The sequence below is a fragment of the Sus scrofa genome, chromosome 7 (genome assembly GCF_000003025.6).
Source record: "Sus scrofa isolate TJ Tabasco breed Duroc chromosome 7, Sscrofa11.1, whole genome shotgun sequence".
Taxonomy (NCBI): Eukaryota; Metazoa; Chordata; class Mammalia; order Artiodactyla; family Suidae; genus Sus; species Sus scrofa.
The window spans coordinates 20,756,929-20,778,010 of NC_010449.5; the positions used below are offsets into that span (position 1 = coordinate 20,756,929).

At 45.3% G+C, this 21,082-nt stretch overlaps 3 protein-coding genes across 6 annotated transcripts; 2 read left to right on the forward strand and 1 right to left on the reverse strand.

Annotated features, from left to right (window-relative positions):
- Nucleotides 1,676–10,076, forward strand: HFE (hemochromatosis). Of its 4 annotated transcripts, none has more exons than XM_021098426.1 (6): nucleotides 1,701–2,115; nucleotides 5,885–6,148; nucleotides 6,318–6,617; nucleotides 7,675–7,950; nucleotides 8,075–8,185; nucleotides 9,168–10,076. In XM_021098426.1, exons 1-6 carry the CDS (start codon nucleotides 2,040–2,042, stop codon nucleotides 9,206–9,208), a joined length of 1,068 nt encoding a protein of 355 aa, XP_020954085.1. In that variant the 5' UTR covers nucleotides 1,701–2,039; the 3' UTR covers nucleotides 9,209–10,076. The 4 variants fall into 4 exon arrangements, with proteins under 4 accessions (XP_020954083.1, XP_020954085.1, XP_020954084.1 ...); XM_021098427.1 differs by lacking the exon at nucleotides 1,701–2,115 and adding an exon at nucleotides 2,514–2,759; XM_021098424.1 differs by having other exon boundaries at nucleotides 1,676–2,115; nucleotides 7,675–8,185.
- Nucleotides 16,651–17,058, forward strand: LOC110261477 (histone H4). Its single transcript, XM_021098428.1, has one exon. The coding sequence runs from the start codon at nucleotides 16,680–16,682 to the stop codon at nucleotides 16,989–16,991; it is 312 nt and encodes a 103-aa protein (XP_020954087.1). The 5' UTR covers nucleotides 16,651–16,679; the 3' UTR covers nucleotides 16,992–17,058.
- On the reverse strand, nucleotides 17,207–20,316 carry LOC110261479 (histone H1t). The gene has a single exon (XM_021098430.1). The coding sequence runs from the start codon at nucleotides 19,567–19,569 to the stop codon at nucleotides 18,931–18,933; it is 639 nt and encodes a 212-aa protein (XP_020954089.1). The 5' UTR covers nucleotides 19,570–20,316; the 3' UTR covers nucleotides 17,207–18,930.

The window sequence follows — 21,082 nt, forward strand, 5'->3', positions numbered from 1 at the left end:
ACCCTATCTCCAAATAAGATCACATTCAGAGGTACTAGGGATTATACTCCAATGCATTTTTTTTTTAAGAGGGCACAATTCAATCCATAGCAATAACTATGCCTATGAATCCGACAAAAGCTTGCACAGAACTTACATTCTTGTAGAAGAGATACCAACAGTACCTTAAGATAGTTTGGCCTCAGCCCTGAAGTAAATGGCAGAGACATTTCCTAAGATTGCAAATGCAGATTTGGTTAGAAGATAGAAAAAAAATTCAGATTCTAGGATTTTTAATCCACTCTTCCAGTCTCTGCTTTTAATTTAGCTATTGAGATCATTTACATTTTTGACATGTTAGGCTTTTTCTACCATTTAAGTATTTGTTTTTTGTCTTCTCTTTTGTTTTACTTTGTTTCTCTGTTTTATTTTCTTTTCTATGAATTACTTGAACCTTTTTTTTTTTTAGATAATTCCATCTTGATTTATGTATTCTATATTTGAGTAAATTGCTTTGTATGATTTTCTCAGTGGTTACCCTGGGTCTTACAATGTATTTGACGTGTCATATTCTACTAAGATCTAGGTTTTATCCCCTTGAGTGAATCATGGATAGTCCATTTCCATCTAGAACACTTTATCTCTCCTATTTTGTCTTGAACATCAAATGATGTTTAATTTTTATTTCCATCATCAAATACAATTTAGAGAACTCATGAGAAAGATAATCTATGGTGTTTATCCAAATTTCTGGTCATTTCATTGTTCATTCTTCCTTTCTTTTCTGTTTCAAGAACTTTCTTTAGTCTGCTAGCGAAAAAAATCTTGTTGTTTTCCTTCTCTATCTACATTTTTTTATTTCCCTTTTATTTCTGAGAATGTCTTTTATTTCCCTTTTGTTGCTGAAGGTAGTGCCTAAAAAGTGTGTACCAGGTTTCCTGGTAACATAGAGAGCCAGGAAGTCTTTCTAAGTGGGTTGCAGTTGGCTTCACAATCTAATCTCGAACACTTTGTCACTCATTTATTCTATCCACACAAATTTATTGAGTGAGTATTTATACCAGGCAATAGCGTTCAACATGAAAGAGCAAGGTCACTATGCTCACTGCTTAGGAAGAGTTTAAAGGAATGACAAAAAGGAGAAAGGGGAAAGAGCTCTTCCAGGGAAGAGAAAGGCTTTGTGTAGATATAGACACACATATAGATATAGACATACGCATATGCATAGATATATCTAAATTGAATAACAAGATTGGCAAGGTGAACCTAGACTTTTTGAAAATGCATAATGAATTTTCAAGTTATTCAATATTTAGATATTAAATATTTAAATCAGGAAATCATTAAATATACCTCCCCCAATCAGCAACATCTCTGCATTTAAAGGAGTTCCCGTCGTGGCTCAGTGGTTAACGAGTCCGACTAGGAACCATGGGGTTGCAGGTTTGATCCCTGGCCTTGCTCAGTGGGTTGGGGATCCCGCATTGCCTTAAGCTGTGGTGTGGGTCGCAGACAGGGCTCGGATCCCGCTTTGCTGTGGGCTGGCGCAGGCCGGCAGCTGCGGCTCTGATTGGACCCCTAGCCTGGGAACCTCCGTGTGCCGCCGGAGCGGCCCTAGAAAAGACAAAAATAAATAAATAAAAAATAAATAAAAAATAAAAAGTAGAGGGAGAGGAGTTCTCTTGTGCACAGTGGGTTAAGGATCCACAGTTGTCACTGCAGTGAAGTGGCTTGGATACTGACCTGCAGTAGGTTCGAGCCCTGTCCTGGGAATTCCTATATGCCGTGGGCGCAGCCTAAAAAAATAAAAACCAAAGGGACAGTTGGGTCACAAGTGTTTCCTAAGCAGGTACTCTGAGCTGCAGGAGAGAGAGTTCAAGTACAGGCGATCCGTTTCTTTTCCCCACTGGCCCCGGAAAAGGATCTCACTGCCCAGGAAGTTTCATCTGGGATCCCCGCAGCCTTGGCAATGGCTCCAGGGTGACTTCTTGAGCCACCTCGGTTTCCCCGCCCCAGCCAAGCGGCCGAAAAGCACCTGGAAGCGCGGTCCGAGCCGGGAAATGGGCCCACAAGCCCGGCCGGCGCTTCTGCTCCTGATCCTCCTGCGGACCGTGGCCACGCAGGAGCGAGCGCCGCGTGAGTCCGGGGGCTGCGGGCCAGAGAGGGGCGCGGAAAAATCGAAAGTAGCTTTTCTTGGGGCTTTGGAATTTGCTGAATTCGGAGCGACTGCTCAGCCGGGTGCGCAGGCCCCTCCCCCAACTTTCCCCGGAGGGGACACCGGCCACTGGGGGTGCAGATGCGGTTCCCGGCCGGCCCCTCGCCCCCCGCATCTCGCCTCCCCCCACACCCTCGGCCCGCCCGCAGTCCCTGCTCTAAGAAGTGACACTCGGAACCACCCACTCCCTCCCCCGACCTTGACGCTTTTAGATGCAAATCTTTTCTGCTGGAGGCCGAGCTAAGATTAGGGGTCCTTGGAGTCGGGTCTCGGTTTTCTTGTATCTGTAGTTGGTTGTGTCGTTTCCCTTCTGATCATCCCCAAACAGGAAGTTCTTCTCACCCAGGGCGACCTTGGCCCGAGCGCCCCTTGGTGTTTCCACACCCGGGCGGGCTCAAAGGGCTGGAGACTTTGCGCTGACAGGACGCACGGCAGAAACAGCCGGTTTTCCACTTCAGAAACACTGGTGCTGGCAAGTGGGGGTGTGTGGCGGCTTGTGGGGGGATCTGAATCCTACCCCGACCCCACCCCTTCTGCTGAGACCAGGGGCGGAGGCCACCGCGGGGTAGGTAGGAGGCTATGGAGGGAGATTGCCCAGAGCCTTAATCTTGGCGATTGATTCTTCGTTTGCCTGGAAAAATGACATCTCGGTTATTTTTGAACTTTTTGAACTGAATCTAACAGTTCCCCTTTTCATCCAAGGGGTTGTTGAGTTGCACTGTTAACAGTATTGGATAATTAGGCAGCCTTTACTAAAAGATGCCAAAGTGATGGCAATTAACATGTAGGGAATGCCTCAGTTTTAAATCACCTTCATGTCAGTGATCTTGTTTGACTTGACTTTGCATTTGGGAGATTGGCGCTATTAACGTGTTGATTTTACCACTAATGACCTCAAGTTAAATCCTTTGCCCAGGTAACAAAAATTCTGTAAGCAGGCTCTTTTTCTGATGTTAATGAAGTATTAGCACTGGTTGTAACCTTAGCTGGCAGAGTTTGCTCTGTTGTCTGGCAAGGCTCCGGATGCTTTACACACTGTGTAGCCTCAGCACCACATTTGGAGGGTAGGCAGTATGTGTGTCCACACTTTATAGATGACTAGGATGAGATAAGACCTGCTTACCGGTAACTTTGTTCAATGTCACTCTGGCCTTTGAGGCCACTTCATAACTGTGATTCTTAAAAGACACACTACCTTAGAGGTTGAATTGTACAATTTGATGAACAGAAATATTCACTAGTCACCAGCAAAGAAGAAGCATCACCCATGCGCTGTGATCTTCTGGATCCAGGGGAGTGAGCAGGAAGCTGAGTCCTCTGATGTTTTGCTTGCAAGGAGGGGATGACAATACACAAAGGAACAAAAGGATATAGAGCATCAGGTAGCAGTGGGTGCCCTGAAGACCTGTGAAGCAGGCAGGTGGGGCAGGCCACTCTCCCTGGCTGGCTTCGGAGCAGGGATCTGGAGGAAATAAGGGTGATGCTGACTGGGAGCAGCGCTTCCAGGACAGGACAGGAGCACCAGGCAAGGATGTGAAACTTCAGCACCACTGATATTTTTTTGTTGTGAGGACTGTCATGTGCATTGTAGGACCTTGAGCAGTGTCCCTGTCCTTTACTCACTGGATGTGAGTATACTCTTCAGTTATGAAAACCAAAAATGTCTCCAGACATTGTCAAATGTCCCCCAGGAGATGAGCTATCCGGGTTAAGAATCACCAGACGAAGAAGAGCAAGAGCACAGGTGCAGCGGAGTTAGGGGTGGAGGGGCGGAGGCCAAGAACAGGTGATGGGCTCAGCACAGGAGCCTCAGGCAAGTCCCCAGGGGTCCCACAGGCGGCAGTGCCATTCTGACCAGGGAGTGACATCGCTGGCATGGCTGTTGAAAAGATTGCTCTGGCTGCTTTGGGGAAAGTAGAGTGAAGGGAGCAGCAATAAAAACAGGGTGAGCAGACAGACAGGAAATGATGGACTGGGCCAGATGGGAGCAGAGGTGGTGGTGAGAAATGCTTGTATTCTGGATACGTTTTGAAGGAAGTTGCTGAAGGATCTAAAAGGATCGCGTGATAGAAGGAGAGACGTCGAAGGTGATTCTATTATTTAATTACTTTATTTTACTGTATTTATTTTTATCGGCCCAAGCAATGGGGTGATAGATGATGCTATTGCTGAGATGGTGAAGGCAGAATAAAAAGCAGTCTGAGGGAAATCAAGAGTCTGGGTTTGAACTTGGTAAGTTTGAGATTATCCAACTGGTGGTATCACATAGGCAGTTAAGCAGTTGGAGTGTGTGAATCTAGAATTCGGGCCAGAGACAAAAATCTAAAAGTCAACATTTATTCATCTAACAAGTAGATATTAAGCACCTACTACATGCCAGACAGTTTAGGTAGCATTGTGGATGAAAACAGAGTACATAACCTTTTTTTTTTTTTTTTTTTTTTTTTTTTTTTTGGCTTTGTATGTGGAAGTTTCCAGGCCAGGGACTGAACTTGTGAACTTGTGTCGTAGCGGTGACCAGAGCTACTGCAGTGACAATGTGGGATCTTTAACCCACTGTGCCACAGGAGAACTTCAAAAACAATGGACATATCTTAAGTAAAAGATACTTTATTGCTAAAAATTGCTAACCATCATCTGAGCGTTCAGAGAATTGTAATCTTTTTATAATAGAAACATCGGAGATCAGTGATCAGAGACCACCATAACAAATTTAATAATAATGAAAAAGTTGGGTAGGAGCTCCCTGGTGGCCTGGTGGTTAAGGATTTTGTGTTTTCACTTCTATAGCTCAGGTTCAATCCCTAGCCCAGGAACATCTGCATGCCATGAGAGTGGCCAAAAAATAATAATGAAAAGTTGTAAATCTTGCAAGAATTACCAAACTCTGACACAGAGACACAAAGTGAGCAAAGGCAGTTGGAAAGATGATAGCAATAGACTTGCTTGAGGTAGGGTTGCCACAAACCTTCAATTTGTGAAATATACATGATCTGCAAACTGCAATAAAATGAGGTCTGCCTATACAAAGGAAAAGGTTTAGAGATGAAAATAGAGGGAAAAAAACCAACAGTAATTCCTTTGGACTTGGATCTAAGTAGCTCTGAGCACCAACTCCTGAGCTCAACTGCCCTAGAGAGACACATGATGGGATTTTCTAGAATCCATTGCCTCCAGGGGAGATTACGTGAGCACTGGGACTGAGGCTGGGGGCTACAGGGATGAGGTGGGCAGTGGGGGGGGGGGCATCCACACAGGATGGACAGAGAAGAGAGCAGATGGCCAGCCCTGGGGAGGGGAGGCAGGCACCAGCGCTCACTTTCACAGGGTGGGACCAGACACAGCTGGCATGAGTTAATTCAGAAGATGTGGAGACAGAGTTCCCATCATGGCTCAGCAGGTTATGAACTGGACTAGCATCCATAAGGACACAGGTTCCATCCCTCGCCATGCTCAGTGGGTTAAGGATCTGATGTTGCTGTGAGCTGTAGTGTAGGTCACAGATGTGGCTCAGTTCCAGCGTGGCTCTGGTGCAGGCCAGTGGCTACAGCCCCAATTACCCTAACCTGAGAACTTCCATACGTGGCAGGTGCAGCCTTAAAAAGCAAAAAAAATAGGAAGAAGACATGTGGAGGCTCTGCCTCTCAGCCCCTCTTGACCCACAGAGAAGGCCTATCACCCTCTCCCCAGGGCCACACTCCCTGCTCTTCCTCTTCATGGGCGCCTCGGAGCCAGATCTCGGGCTGCCCCTGTTTGAGGCCTTGGGCTACGTGGACGACCAGCTGTTTGTGTCCTACAATCACGAGAGTCGCCGTGCAGAGCCTCGCGCCCCCTGGCTCTCGGGTAAGGCCTCCAACCAACTGTGGCTGCAGCTAAGCCAGAGCCTGAAAGGGTGGGATCACATGTTCACCGTGGACTTCTGGACCATCATGGACAACCACAACTACAGCAAGAGTACGTGGAGTGGGGCCTCGCCTTGTCTCCTTGTTCTGGGGGGAGGCATCAGAGGGCCAGGAGCTTGAGAGCTTTGGGGTGGGGGGTGCAGGGAAGAGGGCTGGACTTTGCTTCCTGAGGTCATTCAGTCCCATCACAGTGGAAACAGGACCTGCTCCTTTGGTTTCAGTAACGAAGCTGGGAGTGTTGCCAGAGTCCCACACCCTGCAGGTGATCCTGGGCTGTGAAGTGCAAGCGGACAACAGCACCAGAGGGTTCTGGAAGTATGGGTACGATGGGCAGGACCACCTGGAGTTCCACCCTGAGACGCTGGACTGGGGGGCGGCAGAGCCCAGGGCCTGGGCCACCAAGCTGGAGTGGGAAGTCAGTAAGATCCGGGCCAAGCAGAACAGAGCCTACCTGGAGCGGGACTGCCCGGAGCAGCTGCGGCGCTTGCTGGAGCTGGGGAGAGGGGCTCTGGACCAGCAAGGTAAGGCAGGAGCACCCTCTGCTCCTCTTGTGACAGAGGGAAGGGGGATGCAGGGCACGGGATCTTGGGTGGGGTTTCAGACATGCCCAAGGTTGTGTGACACTCTGGCAAGGAGCCGAGGTCTGAGTTCCCCACCCTGAGCTTTCCAGCTTCCAACGGGGATAAAAGCCTATCATATGCTGTGGTTTTAATTTTTTTAATCCATGCATGTAGCGAAAGAACTATGATTTTTTTTTTCTCTTGATTTAACCAAGAACCCTACATGAATTTATAACCTTCAGGAATTCAGAAATGCTCATGCTCACATGAATACCAAGGCAAGAAATGAATGAGTGAGGCAACCCATCACAGTAGCAGAATCCTGACAGTTAAAGGTCATTCCCACTGAATATGGCTGTAGTCACTTGTCACACCTTGTAAGGTGGTCGCTGAAGGCTGGCTACCGAACAAGGCCCCCCCCCCTTTTTTTTCTTGGGCGGCTTCCGCGGCATATGGAGGTTCCCAGGCTAGGGGTCTAATCGGAGCCATAGCCACCGGCCTACGCCAGAGCCACAGCAACGCCGGATCCTTAGCCCACTGAGCAAGGCCAGGGATCGAACCTTCAACCTCATGGTTCTTAGTCGGATTCATTAACCACTGCGCCAAGACGGGAATTCCCAAGGCCCCTTCTTATAAGAATACTTATTGGGAACATTGAACATTGGGATTACCAGTAGTACATACTCAACCTTTTTTGATCCTCATAAGGAGCAATTTTATCTGATTCAACTTAATATATTAACAAAGCACATGGGATATGGGCAACAACTGTGCCTATTTACATGTGAGATCAGAGAACAAGTTGATATGACCTTGTCTGCTCTCCATGTGACACCACATTGGAACCAAATCCGGGAACATGTTTTAGGACACAAAATGGTCTGTCTCTCCTACACTTGCTTTGTCTGCACAGGGTAACGCCTTCCTCCATCCTGTAGAGAAAGGGAAGTGAAAGTTCTGGTCTTCCCAGCCAGGGTAGGAAGATTCCCCCTCCAGATCCTTCCTTCTTCCTCTCCAGCGCCTCCTTTGGTGAAGGTGACTCATCACGTGGCCTCTGCGGTGACCACTCTACGCTGTCAGGCTCTGAACTTCTACCCCCAGAACATCACCATGAGGTGGCTGAAGGACAGGCAGCCACTGGATGCCAAGGACATTGAGCCCAGGGATGTGCTGCCCAACGGGGATGGGACCTACCAGAGCTGGGTGGCTTTGGTGGTGCTCCCTGGGGAGGAGCAGAGATACAGCTGCCAGGTGGAGCACCCAGGCCTGGATCAGCCCCTCACTGCCCGCTGGGGTATGGATGAGAGCCAGGGGCTGGGAAAACCTGGTGTGGATGGGGTGGGAGTGGTTACCAAAGCAAGGGTCTGCCCTGGGCTGGGGCAGCGGTCACGGGCTCTCACTCGCTTTTGCTGTTTCAGAGCCCTCGCTGTCTGGCACCCTGGTCATTGGAATCATCAGTGGGATTGCTGTTTGTGTCATCATCTTTACTGGAATTTTGTTCAGAATCTTAAGGAGAAGGCAGGCTTTAAGTAAGTAGGAAAACAGAGGAAGCTTCCTGGTACCTTGGCTCCCAGGATGCACTAATTCTCCTCCAGGAGGTGGGGCAAAGGGAGGGCAAAGGGGTTTGGCATCTGAGAGAAGCCTTCTCTTTTTCTCTGGGAGCCTTGGCACCTCCCTGGGAGCAGGAATTAATAGGTTTCTTCGGAATGAAAGCTCCTAATTCAACAAATATCTCGTGAGTGCCTATTATTTTGCACGCTTCTGTAGTGCAGGTGTTTTGAGGCTGAGTCACTGCCGCTATTCTCAGAACCCAAGTTAGTAGGGAATGAAATCCGTAACACAGGTTGATGCAGTTTAAGAAGAGTCCCAAAGGTCCTAAGGCAGATAGGAGGCAAAGGCTTTGGGGTGTCAAGGGAAGGGGTGATCATATTCATTGTCTGGGAATCAAGAAAGGCTTCTGGATCTTGAAGAAGTAGAATATTTTCAGATGAAGTTGAGGAGGGGAGATTCATGCAGATGAAGCAAACATGAAAATGGGAGAATGTGAGGCATGCTGGGGGTGGGGGGGGAGGTGAGAAGCTATTATCATACCTCACCCTTGACTTTGCATACTTGCCAATCTGCATTTCTCCTCCCTAAGCATCCATGTTGCCCGGGAAAGGGGCAGACAGAAACCAGCTCCCTTAGAGCCCTGGGGGACTTTGGGGTGTCCGATGATGTTGTGAGCACTTGAGGGGGCTGGAAAAAGCAGGGACTTAAATAAGCAAGGAGGGACCCAATCTCTCTGGTCTGGAGAGTGAGTTGTTAGGAGGTGAGACTGGAGGCAAGGAGACCAGTTAGAAAGCTGCCCAGAACTTCCAGATGGAGTTGAAGGTCTCCGAAATCTAGGAGTCCCCTTGGGCAGGGAGTGGTCAGAGTTGAGATGAGTGGATGCCGGAGGAGCGAGATGGGGAGGAGACGAGAGACTTTCCCCAGTCTGTGATACCTCTTCCCTGGGTCTTATCTTTACAGGAGCAGCCTCGGGGGACTATGTCTTAGCCGAATGTGAATGAAGAGCATGCTGCCTGCAGATCTGGTGGGGAGGAGACCTAACTCTTTGAGACTCAAAGAGAGGGAGCTCTTGTGGCCTTCTTCATGTCAAAAGACAGCTGGACCTAAAAAATAAGAACTGTCTCAGGAACTCTCTGCTCTTAGCCTCTCCAGTTCCCTCTCAAAGAGCTTCCCCATTTAGGTTCCTGAGTTCCTGCCTGCCGAGGGGCCCCAGCTGTGACCTCTCCCCCAGAATCTGCTCTCCTGAATCCCAAGCTGCTTCTAGAGCCAGTCTTCATTTCCTGTGTCACCTCAGACTCCATATACCTACGTCATCTCATCTCCTAACCGTGGGAGGAGGCGTCTGAAATTTGAGGGATTCATGATTCCTTTAAACATCTGAGAAAAGCTTTGAACCTTCACCTCAGGACATACATTCTAATACACCTACCAGCATTTGACACACACATCCAGACATTTCCTGGACCCACTCAAGTTTCCTTTTAATTCTGTCTCTCTTATTCAAGAACTCACCTGTCACCAAGCTCTGTGGTTTCTTCCATCAGAGAGAGATCTGGGCAGTAGTACAGCTCTGAAGGCTGTGCACTGCACAACCCGAGGAGGCGCATTTTCCAGAAGAGGCATCATGCATGTTTGAGTGTAATATGAGAGTTTTCCAGAAAATGGGAGGGAAATGCTTGAGAAGGGATGTCGTTTTCTAGTTTGCACAAAGATGCCATATAGGTTTCCTTAGGTTAAGGATACTTGCATTTGCAATGGCTCTCGCTCCTATATGCCAGACTTGAAGTAGCACTGGACTTGGTCTCTGCTGATACCCTCTCCTTGTTCAGTTAATGAAAATGATAATAAAGATGATTATGACGATGATAAGGTGGCTGACACTTATTTTAAAAGTCCTTACTTGGTGCTAAACTTTGTTCTGAGAGCATACTTCCAGGCATTGTCTCATGTAGTTCTTAAAATAACTCTTTTTTTTTTTTTTTTTTTTTAGGGCCACAAGTATAGCATGTAGAAGTTCCCAGGCTAGGTGTTGAATTGGAGCTACAACTGCCCACCTATGCAATAGCCACAGCAACGTAGGATCTGAGTTGTGTCTGTGACCTATACCACAGCTCACAGCTATTATTAGCTCATGGCTGTTAATGTGAGCTTGACCCACTAAGCGAGGTCAGGGATCGAATCTGCATCTTCATGGATACTTAGTGGGGTTCATACCCACTGAGCCACAACAGGAACTCCTTCAATGTTTCGCTTTATGAAATATTTTCATTAAACCAGGGTAGCTGAATTATTTTTCTTCACTCTAGAGACATTATCATCTAAGTAACACATTGGTCATTTTACCTCCAAATCATGGTGGAAACTCACTGATAAAGTCTTACTCTTTAAATATCACCCTAGGAGTTCCCGTTGTGGCACAGTGAAAACGAATCCAACTAGGAACCCTGATGTTCTGGGTTCAATCCCTGGCCTTGCTTCATGGGTTAAGTATCCGGCATTGCTATGAGCTGTGGTGTTGGTTGCAGACACAGCTCGGATCCTACATTGCCTTGGCTGTGGTGCAGCCCAGCAGCTGTAGCTCCAACTGGACCCCTAGTCTGGGAACCTCCATATGCCTCGGGTGCGGCCCTAAAAAGCAAAATAAATAAATAAATATCCCATACTCGAAGTGTGACTAAGCAGGGCCCTGTGGGGCTCCTGGGCAAAAACGCTTTTCTGTGTCCTCCATTTCTTGTTTTTAGGAAATGAGCCTCATTTGGTCTCCTTGGCCTTCCCTGAGTTCCAAGCGGGCAGTTCCAATAGCTGCTGATCAGGGAGGGAAGGGAATGCCGAGACCAGGGAGGAACTGTCAAGCAACAATAGCACAGCCTTGGTGCAGAGTCCTGGTTCCCTCTCAAGGAATGCACTTAATGCTGTAGGCATCTTATACCTAAAACTTATATTCCTTAATGCTTCTTTTAGAAATGGGTACTTTAAAATTGAACAGCTTGGAGCCCTTCCTTGTGCTTCTCCCTCATTGGATTGCACCCTAAACACAAACCCATGTAAGCTGAAGATCAGGCACCCTGAGCACAATTGCCTGTGGGCTAAAGATTATTAGCACATGATTTTTTCAGAAAGTTTCCTAGTTTGTTCTAATCTCTCTGATTAACATACCCTTTTCGCAAATAGTTATTCTAAGCAATAACGCAGATGACCTCCATGAGGATCATGCCAGGATCGACTAAGATTTCCCCAAAGAGGAGTTCCCATCGTGGCGCAGTGGTTAACGAATCCGACTAGGAACCATGAGGTTGCGGGTTCGGTCCCTGCCCTTGCTCAGTGGGTCAAGGCTGTAGGTTGCAGACGCCGTTCGGATCTTGCGTTGCTGTGGCTCTGGCGTAGGGCCGGTGGCTACAGCTCCGATTCAACCCCTAGCTTGGGAACCTCCATATGCCGCGGGAGCGGCCCAAGAAATAGCAAAAAAAAAAAAAAAAAAAAGATTTCCCCAAAGAAAGAAGAATGTATGTTTGCCCCAATCCTGATTCTTGTCTGAAACCCTCTTTTTCTCCTTTTCGACTATAAAATTCCCTGCAATTCTTCCCCAAAGCAGGGCACAGTCTTTACGGCATTAGCCTGCTGTGGCCTCCTTTGCTTGGTAAAGCAATAAAACTTTTCTTTTTTCCTTTTACCCAAAACTCTGTCTCCTTGTTTCTCTTTGGCACCTGTGGACAGAGGTGTCGTTTCAGCCACAAAAGCAGACAAAAAGTTTCCTTAATCATAATGAGCTTCTTACCTCATGAAAGATATGTTACAGTTGGGCAATAGTTTTACGTTAGTTTTATTTCTCACAGGCTGCAATTTCAAGAAACACTCCACTCTCCCCCGGAGAACACAATTACCAGCCATCAGCAGCAGGGGCCTATTAATTTTTTAAACCGTCGTTATAAATCTCCATTTTCTTCCAGTGTTTCGTAATTTTTATGATCTTGTTCATCAATTCTTAACGCCCACTACATTCGAAAAATCAAGAGAACTATATTTAAAATTCTGTATCTTATTTTGCCTCTGGCAAAACCGCTTGCAAAGCGTGGGAGTAAGGAGAAGGCCGCCATCTGGTGGTCAAGACTAGAATTGTCACAGTGGTTGTGTAACTTTACAGAGGTGGGGAGGAGTGGGGGCGGGGGGAGAAGGAGGGAGGGGGGAGGAGGAGGGAGAGGGGAGGGAGTGTGCTGAAGGTCCTAAGGGGGAATGAACTAGACAGGGGGCCGGCCGCTGGGGGTCAATTTTGGAGAAAACCCCCTGAAAATTTGAGGGATCCGTGAAGAAACTATTCACCAGCTATTTGAATCGCTGGGCCCTGTTGAGCTACCTGAACAGAATAGAAGAATAGAAGGAAAGAGAGTAGAAGGAAAACAAACAAACGGTGATCTTTTGAGGCAACCTGCCGCTGTTGGTTAAGACCTGATGGGAGGTACAGGCAAAAATTCTTGCTCTGTTATAACGATATAGTCTTAGAGTGTTCTTAACGCATTCTTTTTTTTTTTTTTTTTTTTTTTCTTTTTAGGACCACACCCATGGCGTATGGAAGTTCCCAGGCTAGCAGGCTAGGAGTCGAATTGGAGCTGCAGCTGCCGGCCTACACCACCGCCACAGCAATGAAGAATCTGAGCTGTGACTGCAAACCACAAGGCAGCTCAGCAACGCTGGATACTTAACCTACTGAGCAGGGCCAGGGATGGAACCCAGGTGCTCACAGATCCTAGTCTGCTTTGCTACCGCTGAGCCACACTGGGAACTCCTAATGCATTCTTCATGTACCCACACAGGCTTAAAAACAAAAGATCTCTAAAATGCTGGACACTTCTTACAAGCTACATACTCTAATAAGGACTAGAATGGAAAAATGCATAACTTTAACCACTAAAATTTTTCACGTGTAGACAGGTATTTGTAATTTTGATTTCCTCTGTAGACTTTGAGTCATCATTTTTTTTCTTCTCTCTTTTCGAATCAGTGATTAACATGCAGAATATTAATACAATGTTAAATTATTTTGTGTAACAATTTTATTAAAAAGCCTGGGTTGCCTTGACATCCTGAATGCATTTTTTACTTCGTCTGGCATGCATGCTGGCATCTCACATATTCTGAGTAATTCTCTAAGGTATTTACTTATGTGTATGAGAGATACATAACAGTGTGTTTTAAGAAGATGCTTCTATAGCTTCTAATTCTTGGCTGCATCCTCAGTAAAGTCTTCTGTGGCATGAATATTTTCTAAAACGATTTTTGTCGGCTAATAATTATCGCATACTTAATTAGATGCCAGGTCCTTTTTGAAATACTAATTTAATATTTAATATTCATTTAATTCCTCTGAAGAATCCTGTGTGGTAGAAACCTTTTTTATTCTGTTATCCTTATTTTGCTGTATGGAAACCAAGGCACAGAGAGACGTTAATTAACTTGCTGAAGGTTATACAGATAGAAAATGTGTTTTGTTTTTTTTTTTTTTTTTTTTTTTTTTTTTGTAGCTATCCTTGCTCAGGGTCAAATTCATAACCATTCTTATAAAAACTGAAAAAAAATGTTTAAGAAAGAATAATGTCAGAAATTCTCTTGTCCAAATAATGTCTTCTTTAGTAGATCTCAATGTATTAAGAATACTTAGGGGAGAAAGCCCGCACAAGCAAAGCTGTCCTAGAAAGTGCAAGTGACCAAAAAACTTCTAGTAAGAGTGTGAACTGAAGAGAACCAGCTGGCACATTTTCCTAGACAAGAAAGGAAAGGAAGTGAGGAACATAGAGAGAGTGATAGTATATGTTATAGAGGTAAAAACATGCCAATGGGAATGACAGTTTAATTCAGAAAAAATGAATAAGAAAATGAATCGTACCAAAGTAAAGATTAGGTGGCTAGAAAAGAGAAATGCATTGAAGACTTAGATGGAAGGGATATAAAGCAGCCAGCTACTAGAGGAGCTGTCTGACCTAGACCAGGAGTGGTGTCCCCAAGTGCCTGGACATAACCATTGTAACATTATAAATCCCTGGCAAGCTAAATTGGGTGACACTGTACTTATGCATTTCCTCAACTATAATGTAGTTCCAAAATATTTCTACCTTGAGATTTCTTCTCACTAAAGTACAATTATATCCTGAAAAGTGTTGGAATATGCTGGTAGTTCTCAACCCTGGTCAAGTATGAAAATTGTTTGATAAATATATATTTTCCCTGGGATGTCATATAAATATATATATATATATATATATATATATATATACACACCTCATCTCTGATATTCTGACTGAGTCTGTGGAGGGTGGTTATGCACATTTTATATTTTTTATAAGGCTTTTGAATAACATCACAGATTTATTTGTTTGAATATTTCACGTGTCCAGTTAGCCACAGCTTGTTTGCAGGGTTTTTATTTCAAGGACTTGCACACATGTTGAATGAATGGGGTCTGTGAAGTCAGGCTCACTCTGAGGATGGGAGTTCCAGAGTGACTCACCCTTTCCCAAGGCCCAAGACTGAGTAATACCTGAATTCTTCCCAGAGTAGAAGGATCCATTTTTTATGCAAATCTCTATGTGCACACCTTTTAAATATTTGTTCTGACATTCGAGATTTTTGAGTCACTAGTCATTGAGAAAAATTTAGAAAAGAATTTAGAAGAAGAGAATAAGAAAAAAGGAAGCGGAGTTCCCGTCGTGGCGCAGTGGTTAACGAATCCGACTAGGAACCATGAGGTTGCGGGTTCGGTCCCTGCCCTTGCTCAGTGGGTTAACGATCTGGCGTTGCCGTGAGCTGTGGTGTAGGTTGCAGACGCGGCTCGGATCCCACGTTGCTGTGGCTCTGGCGTAGGCCGGTGGCTACAGCTCCGATTCAACCCCTAGCCTGGGAACCTCCATATGCAGTGGGAGCGGCCCAAGAAATAGCAACAAACAACAACAACAACAACAAAAGAGACAAAAAGACAAAAAAAAAAAGTCTTAAAAAAAAAAAAAGGAAGCACAGTGTATGCACTATTTTTAATTTATTTTCATGGATTAAAAAGCATGATGAGATTTCAGTTTTGTCTATGACCTGAGACCTTGCACATTTCCTCTGTAATGTCTGACATTTCTTCCCAGCTAAAAATCCTTGTATAAGGTGTGCATTTGTGGCAGGAGAGGGTAGTGAAAGTCAGGAGCCTAGAAACTCAATTTGGGGCAGAAGAAAGTAACCATTTATTTCATAGGTGATTAAAACCATATGGTATCCAGGGCTTTCCTGCCCACTCCTGGGTCTTTTCTCTCCATCCTTTGTGTCTCTTCTCCCTTTTTAGCTAAATCTCAGGTTATAATATGTGGTCTCTTTCAGGATGTAATCTCATTCTAAGTCTCCACAATAGGCATTTATTTATTAACCAGGATGAAGGAGAAGCTGCAGCTTTTTCGTTGCTGTTGGTTTTTAAACTAGAGTGACTCTCACCTTGAAAATTTTCAAAAGCTGCAACAGGAAGTTAAGGAGAAACTTTCTAATTTGAGAAATCCTTCTCTTCCAACCATATTCAGCTCTGTTCATTCTGCTTAAAACAAAACAAAACAAAACAAAACAAAAACAAAAACGGATTAGCCTGTTCAAAAACACCCATAATCTCATCAAAGACCTCCCCAGGGAGGTCCTGAAGGCTTTGTAATGACCTTAATCGAGTATTAGCCCTACCCTATGATTAATCCCAGACTCTACAAAATTTGTGTTCTGGTCTCTAAAACTGGAGAAAGATGAAGATTAATAAAAGAGGGAAGGGAGCTTTTAGGACTTGCAGACCAATCAGGCGCAGCCAGCCAGGAAGAGGTCCAGGGGCAACTGATTATCCAAACCTAGTTTTGTGTTACCTAATCTCAGACTTTTCAGAAAAAGGAGTCACCCATTAAGTGTTTGGAGAAACAGAAGAAAATAAAGAAATTTTAATATCCAATCGTTTATCCATCTTTTTGTCTTTCCAAACACAGGATTTTGAGGACCAGAGCCCCTTCATGGCCAGGCATGCTTTAGTCCAACAAAATGTGTCCTTTAAAATTTAAAGGTCCGAAAAGAGAAAGTCCCTTGACCTGTAAACCTATCTTCCTTTACACATTTTTACATTCCCCAAAGAACCATTATCTAATTTGTTCGTTACCAAGTAACCAAAAAGAAATACGGAGCAGAAGCCTTTGCTCAAGCCATCCTTCAGCTAAGAATACTCTGAATTTGCAAATAGGCACAGAAGAAAATAGCGCCAGGCTAGAGACGGAAAGATTTCCAGCGGATGGAAGGCCACCTCCCCTTTCCGGCTCGCCCAACGAAGAGCGAGATTTCCCGACCAATCAAAACACTAAAATGTTGATAATCCCACCTCCTTGTCCCACCCCCACCAGAGCATCGCTTTTTCAATCAGGTCCGCACAAATGCTATTTAACCGGCAAAGTCAAAGCTTTGGACGTTATAACCACAGCAACCATGTCTGGTCGTGGCAAGGGTGGTAAAGGCCTGGGAAAAGGGGGCGCCAAGCGCCACCGCAAGGTTCTTCGCGACAACATTCAGGGCATCACTAAACCTGCCATCCGGCGTTTGGCCCGGCGTGGCGGCGTCAAGCGCATCTCCGGCCTCATCTACGAGGAGACCCGCGGGGTGCTGAAGGTGTTCCTGGAGAACGTGATCCGGGACGCCGTCACCTACACCGAGCACGCCAAGCGCAAGACCGTCACCGCTATGGATGTGGTCTACGCGCTCAAGCGCCAGGGACGCACGCTCTATGGTTTTGGTGGCTGAGAGCACGTCATCTGTCTTATCTCTGCGTCACTTTTAATAAAGGCCCTTTTTAGGGCCGCCCCACAAATTCGTTAAAGAGCTGTTGTACACACTTTACATAATAGAGGCGGTAACTGCATCGTTTCAGCAGTGCAGCTTTATCATGTTTTCAGCATTAACGTTTAGCCCCAAGCCTTGGAAAAATTCGGCTTGGAAGTATTATAGAGGAAGTTTAGAAAATCGTTGTGAAAGCAATGAGACGAAGAAAGGTATTTTAATGCATTTTTAAACATTCAAAGAATGCTCCTTCAGCCTTTGAAGGGCTGGAGGTATCCATGGCACAAAGATTCACTATTGGTCCGCAAAATACACAGCTATGTAAATGAAGACTCCCGGGGAACAAGCTCTCATTGGACGATTTTCGGGTGGTGAAGAAACCTCTGTTAAATTGTGGAGTGTGGTGTTCTAGGGCTATTTTCCCATTGGCCAAAACGAGGTTTCATAGTGGTTACCCGGAACTTAAGGGTAAACCTTGATTGGTTAACTTTCTAACCCTTGTATGTCAGACGCTGCAGGGCTCGAGGGGCAAAGGCGTACAGTGAACAAACCGGTTCTACACACGTTAGGGTGTTAGAGGAGACCGTCAGTCGTCTGGGCGGGGTGAAGCCATCATCCCTTTGTGATGACTGGCGTCATTCCACTGCTGTGCATAGAGAAGGAGCTCACTGCCTTGCCTGGCAACTGAAGAGTTTTCCTGCACTATCCCAACCCAATCCTGAAAGGGAAAAACTGGCCACCTTATCCAAAGCACGGCTGTGGCTGATTCTACATAAAGCCATTTTATTTAGTCATTTTCCAAGTATAACGCAATTTTTCTTTAGAGACCTAAGTATACAAATGAATTCAGACAATGAAAGTGCTACAGTTAGAACATGTTTCTGTTTGAGACTGCATTACTTAGTTTTGTATTGGGCTTTGTTCAAAGTCACCCCAAATACCGAGACCCAAAATAAGATTATAAATTTAAGATATTTAAGAATGCTAAATCACTAAGTGAAAATAAGTTAATACTGTTTAAAGTGGGAAAAGATGCTTTAACTTGGACCCTAGTACAAGCGGATTTGTGAGTTTCACTTCGATCACACCATCATATCACACCTCACACCATCACATCACTTGCCTCCAACGTCTCCATATTTATGGTTAACATTTTTCCGCCTGTATAGCACAATCTTAAACTTATCAGTCTTCATAAATTATGATTTTTATTTTTTCCATTAGTTGTCTTCATAAATTTAGAATATTAGACTAATCTTATTAAAACAACCCGATTTTTGAGGTAACAATGTATGTACCATATATACACACGTATATAATCTGGTAACTACTTTCAAAGTAATGAACGGTATTTCAGTAAAATATCTAACACTTGCACAATCATTCATAAATCTTAAGATCCAGCAAGTGAAATTTTTGCCATTAATCCAAATTCAGACACTTCGATTTCCATGTCCCTGTGAAATCTGTGCACAGGGAATTCGGAAATTTTACTTTTATCTAGAATGACCCATTCAGGTACATACACGAGTAGCACAATTTGAAGAAAAAAAAAAAAAAAACTTAGGCACAGAGCTGACCTCCACGTCTTCCTAGACTTAAAATCTAGTACAGCACTTTCTTTCGAAGTATTTAAGAATTCACATACAAGAAACCTGCCCTATTTTAAGTTGTACAACCTTCCTGGATTTGGGCTATCTGCATAGTAAAGAATTTAAAGCTCTTCAGAAACTGTGTCTAACAAGAGATTTATCTCATCAACGAATTCGCCTAGCAAGTGACTTGGCTGACCAGACTTTCTTGCAGACTGACGGAAACTTCCAGTGTTACACCCTCTTAAGATCATTTGTGTGGCTCTTAAAAGAGCCTTTGGGTTCTACGAAAACTGGTCTTCTCAGAAATTTTACTTCCTGTTTGTTGCTTTCCTAGGATTAGTTTTCTGCTGGGTTAATTTAGGATTCCCAGCCTTGGGCTTCGCTGCTCTGGCCTTCGCTGGGCTTTTCCGTTGTTGCTTCACCTTGGCTTCTTTGGTCTTCCGGCCGCTCCTAGCAGCTTTCTGAGCTGCGGTTGTTCTCGACTTCTTAGCTCTCTTATTAGCCTTGGCGCTCTTGGGAGACTTGGAGTCTCTGGATAAGACCAGCTTCTTGGTCTTCGCAGAAGCTGGCTTTTTGACCTTGCCCTTTCTGGGCTCAGGAGCGGCTTTCTTGCTGAGTTTGAAAGAGCCTGATGCACCGGTGCCCCTGGTCTGCACCAGGATCCCCTTGCCCACCAGACTCTTGAGACCCAGCTTTATACGGCTATTGTTCTTCTCCACATCGTAGCCAGCAGCTGCCAGGGCCTTCTTCAACGCTGCCAGGGACATGCCAGCTCTCTCCTGAGAAACCGAAAGGGCCTCGGTTATCAACTTGGACACTGAAGCGCTAGGAGCCTTCCGACTTGTACCGGTCAAGCCAACCGGCTTCTTGCCCCGCTTCTTAGCTGGAGGTTTCTCCACGGAAGCAGGAACCGAATCGGCTGGAGCAGCAGGAGCTGTCTCGGCCATTGTCACAGAGGAAAGTAGGTGGTACCACCCAACAAGAAGCGTAAAATGCCGCGGGGCTTCAGGGCCTTATATAGGGCAGGGCGCGCTGTGATTGGTGCATCACTGAGGCACCGCCCCCGCCCCTTGGAGGAGGAGCGTCTGTGTTTGTTTCATACCCAAAAATTGAATCCAGCAAAAATCTTCTGCTTGGAATCGCCCTGGTTTCACTGCAGATTAAACCGTAGAGATACAGATTTCAGATACCCTTTCATCTTTTAATGGAAAATGACTCTGCATGCCAATACTTTTCAATAAAGCTCTCAAACTTCAGCAAAATTCATAGAGAAGAACAAAACTTCTCATTTTCCTTGTAAATATAAAAGTAATTTTTAACCAGAAATTTATCTTATCTGTCTTGAGTGCTTTTCCAAATGGTTGGCTTCCAATCAGTGGAGAAAAGAAAGTATTCACGCTCTGATTTTTATTGAAAATTATTTAGGTATATGAGGGAAGTAACACATATCTTAGATGTCTCACTGAAGACTTAGAAGATGCTTTTAGAATTGCCTAAAAACTTAACAGCATGAACTTATTGGAGCAAACAATCTAATAAACAATGAGCTACAGACATGTGGGTTTCTTGTGATTAAAACTACTTCTCTCAGCGTTCCTGTTGTGGCACAGCGGAAACCAATCCGACTAGTAGCCATGACTATGCGGATTTGACCCCTAGCCTTGCTCAGTGGGTTTGGGATCCGGTGTTGCCTTGAGCTGTGGTATAGGTCACAGACACAGCTGGGTTTCTGCATTGTTGTGGCTGTGGTGTAGGCCAGCAGCTGTAGCTCCAATTCGACCCCTAGCCTGGGAACTTACATACGCCGCGCACAGGTGCGGAACTAAAAAAAAGCATAGCTACTTCTCAATCCATACAGCTTAATAGAAGACTCTCAAGCATGGAGTAAGTAGCACAGGTCTCACACATGATATCTGCTAGTCAAAACCAGGCCCCCCTTGTGGCTGGCGTCCTCAACTGAGTTTTGCTTCTGGTTTTGTTAAACTTCATCCCTATGCCCGCCTCACCCCTTTGCCCTCCACCCTCAAAAACATACACAAGGAAAGAGACGCAATCCCTGCCCTTAGTTAATCATAAAATGTGAGGTAGGAAGCCTGGTCTCAGTGGAAACCACAGACCCAGACTTCTAATAGGACCTGGCTGGCAAGCTTGTCTGCAAAGCTATAGGAAAAAGTATATTAGAACAATGTCTAGGATGCTTCTCTGGGCTTGATCTAGGCCTCACTTGTCTGACAGGTATATGAGTTTCAAGGCTGGACCTTCCAGGAGGATCCTGAGGGGACAGTGTAGTGTAACAAGAGCCCAGGGTTTAGCAGAGGAAAATCCCACAAGGACTTTCTTGTGAAGATCCCCAAATGCCTATGTGAGAATTTTGGTAGGGTTCCACAGGCTGTGGAGCCACTGGAGGCTTTTAAGGAGAGTTTCTGTATTTTTGTTGTAGTTGTCTTGTTGTCTTGTTGT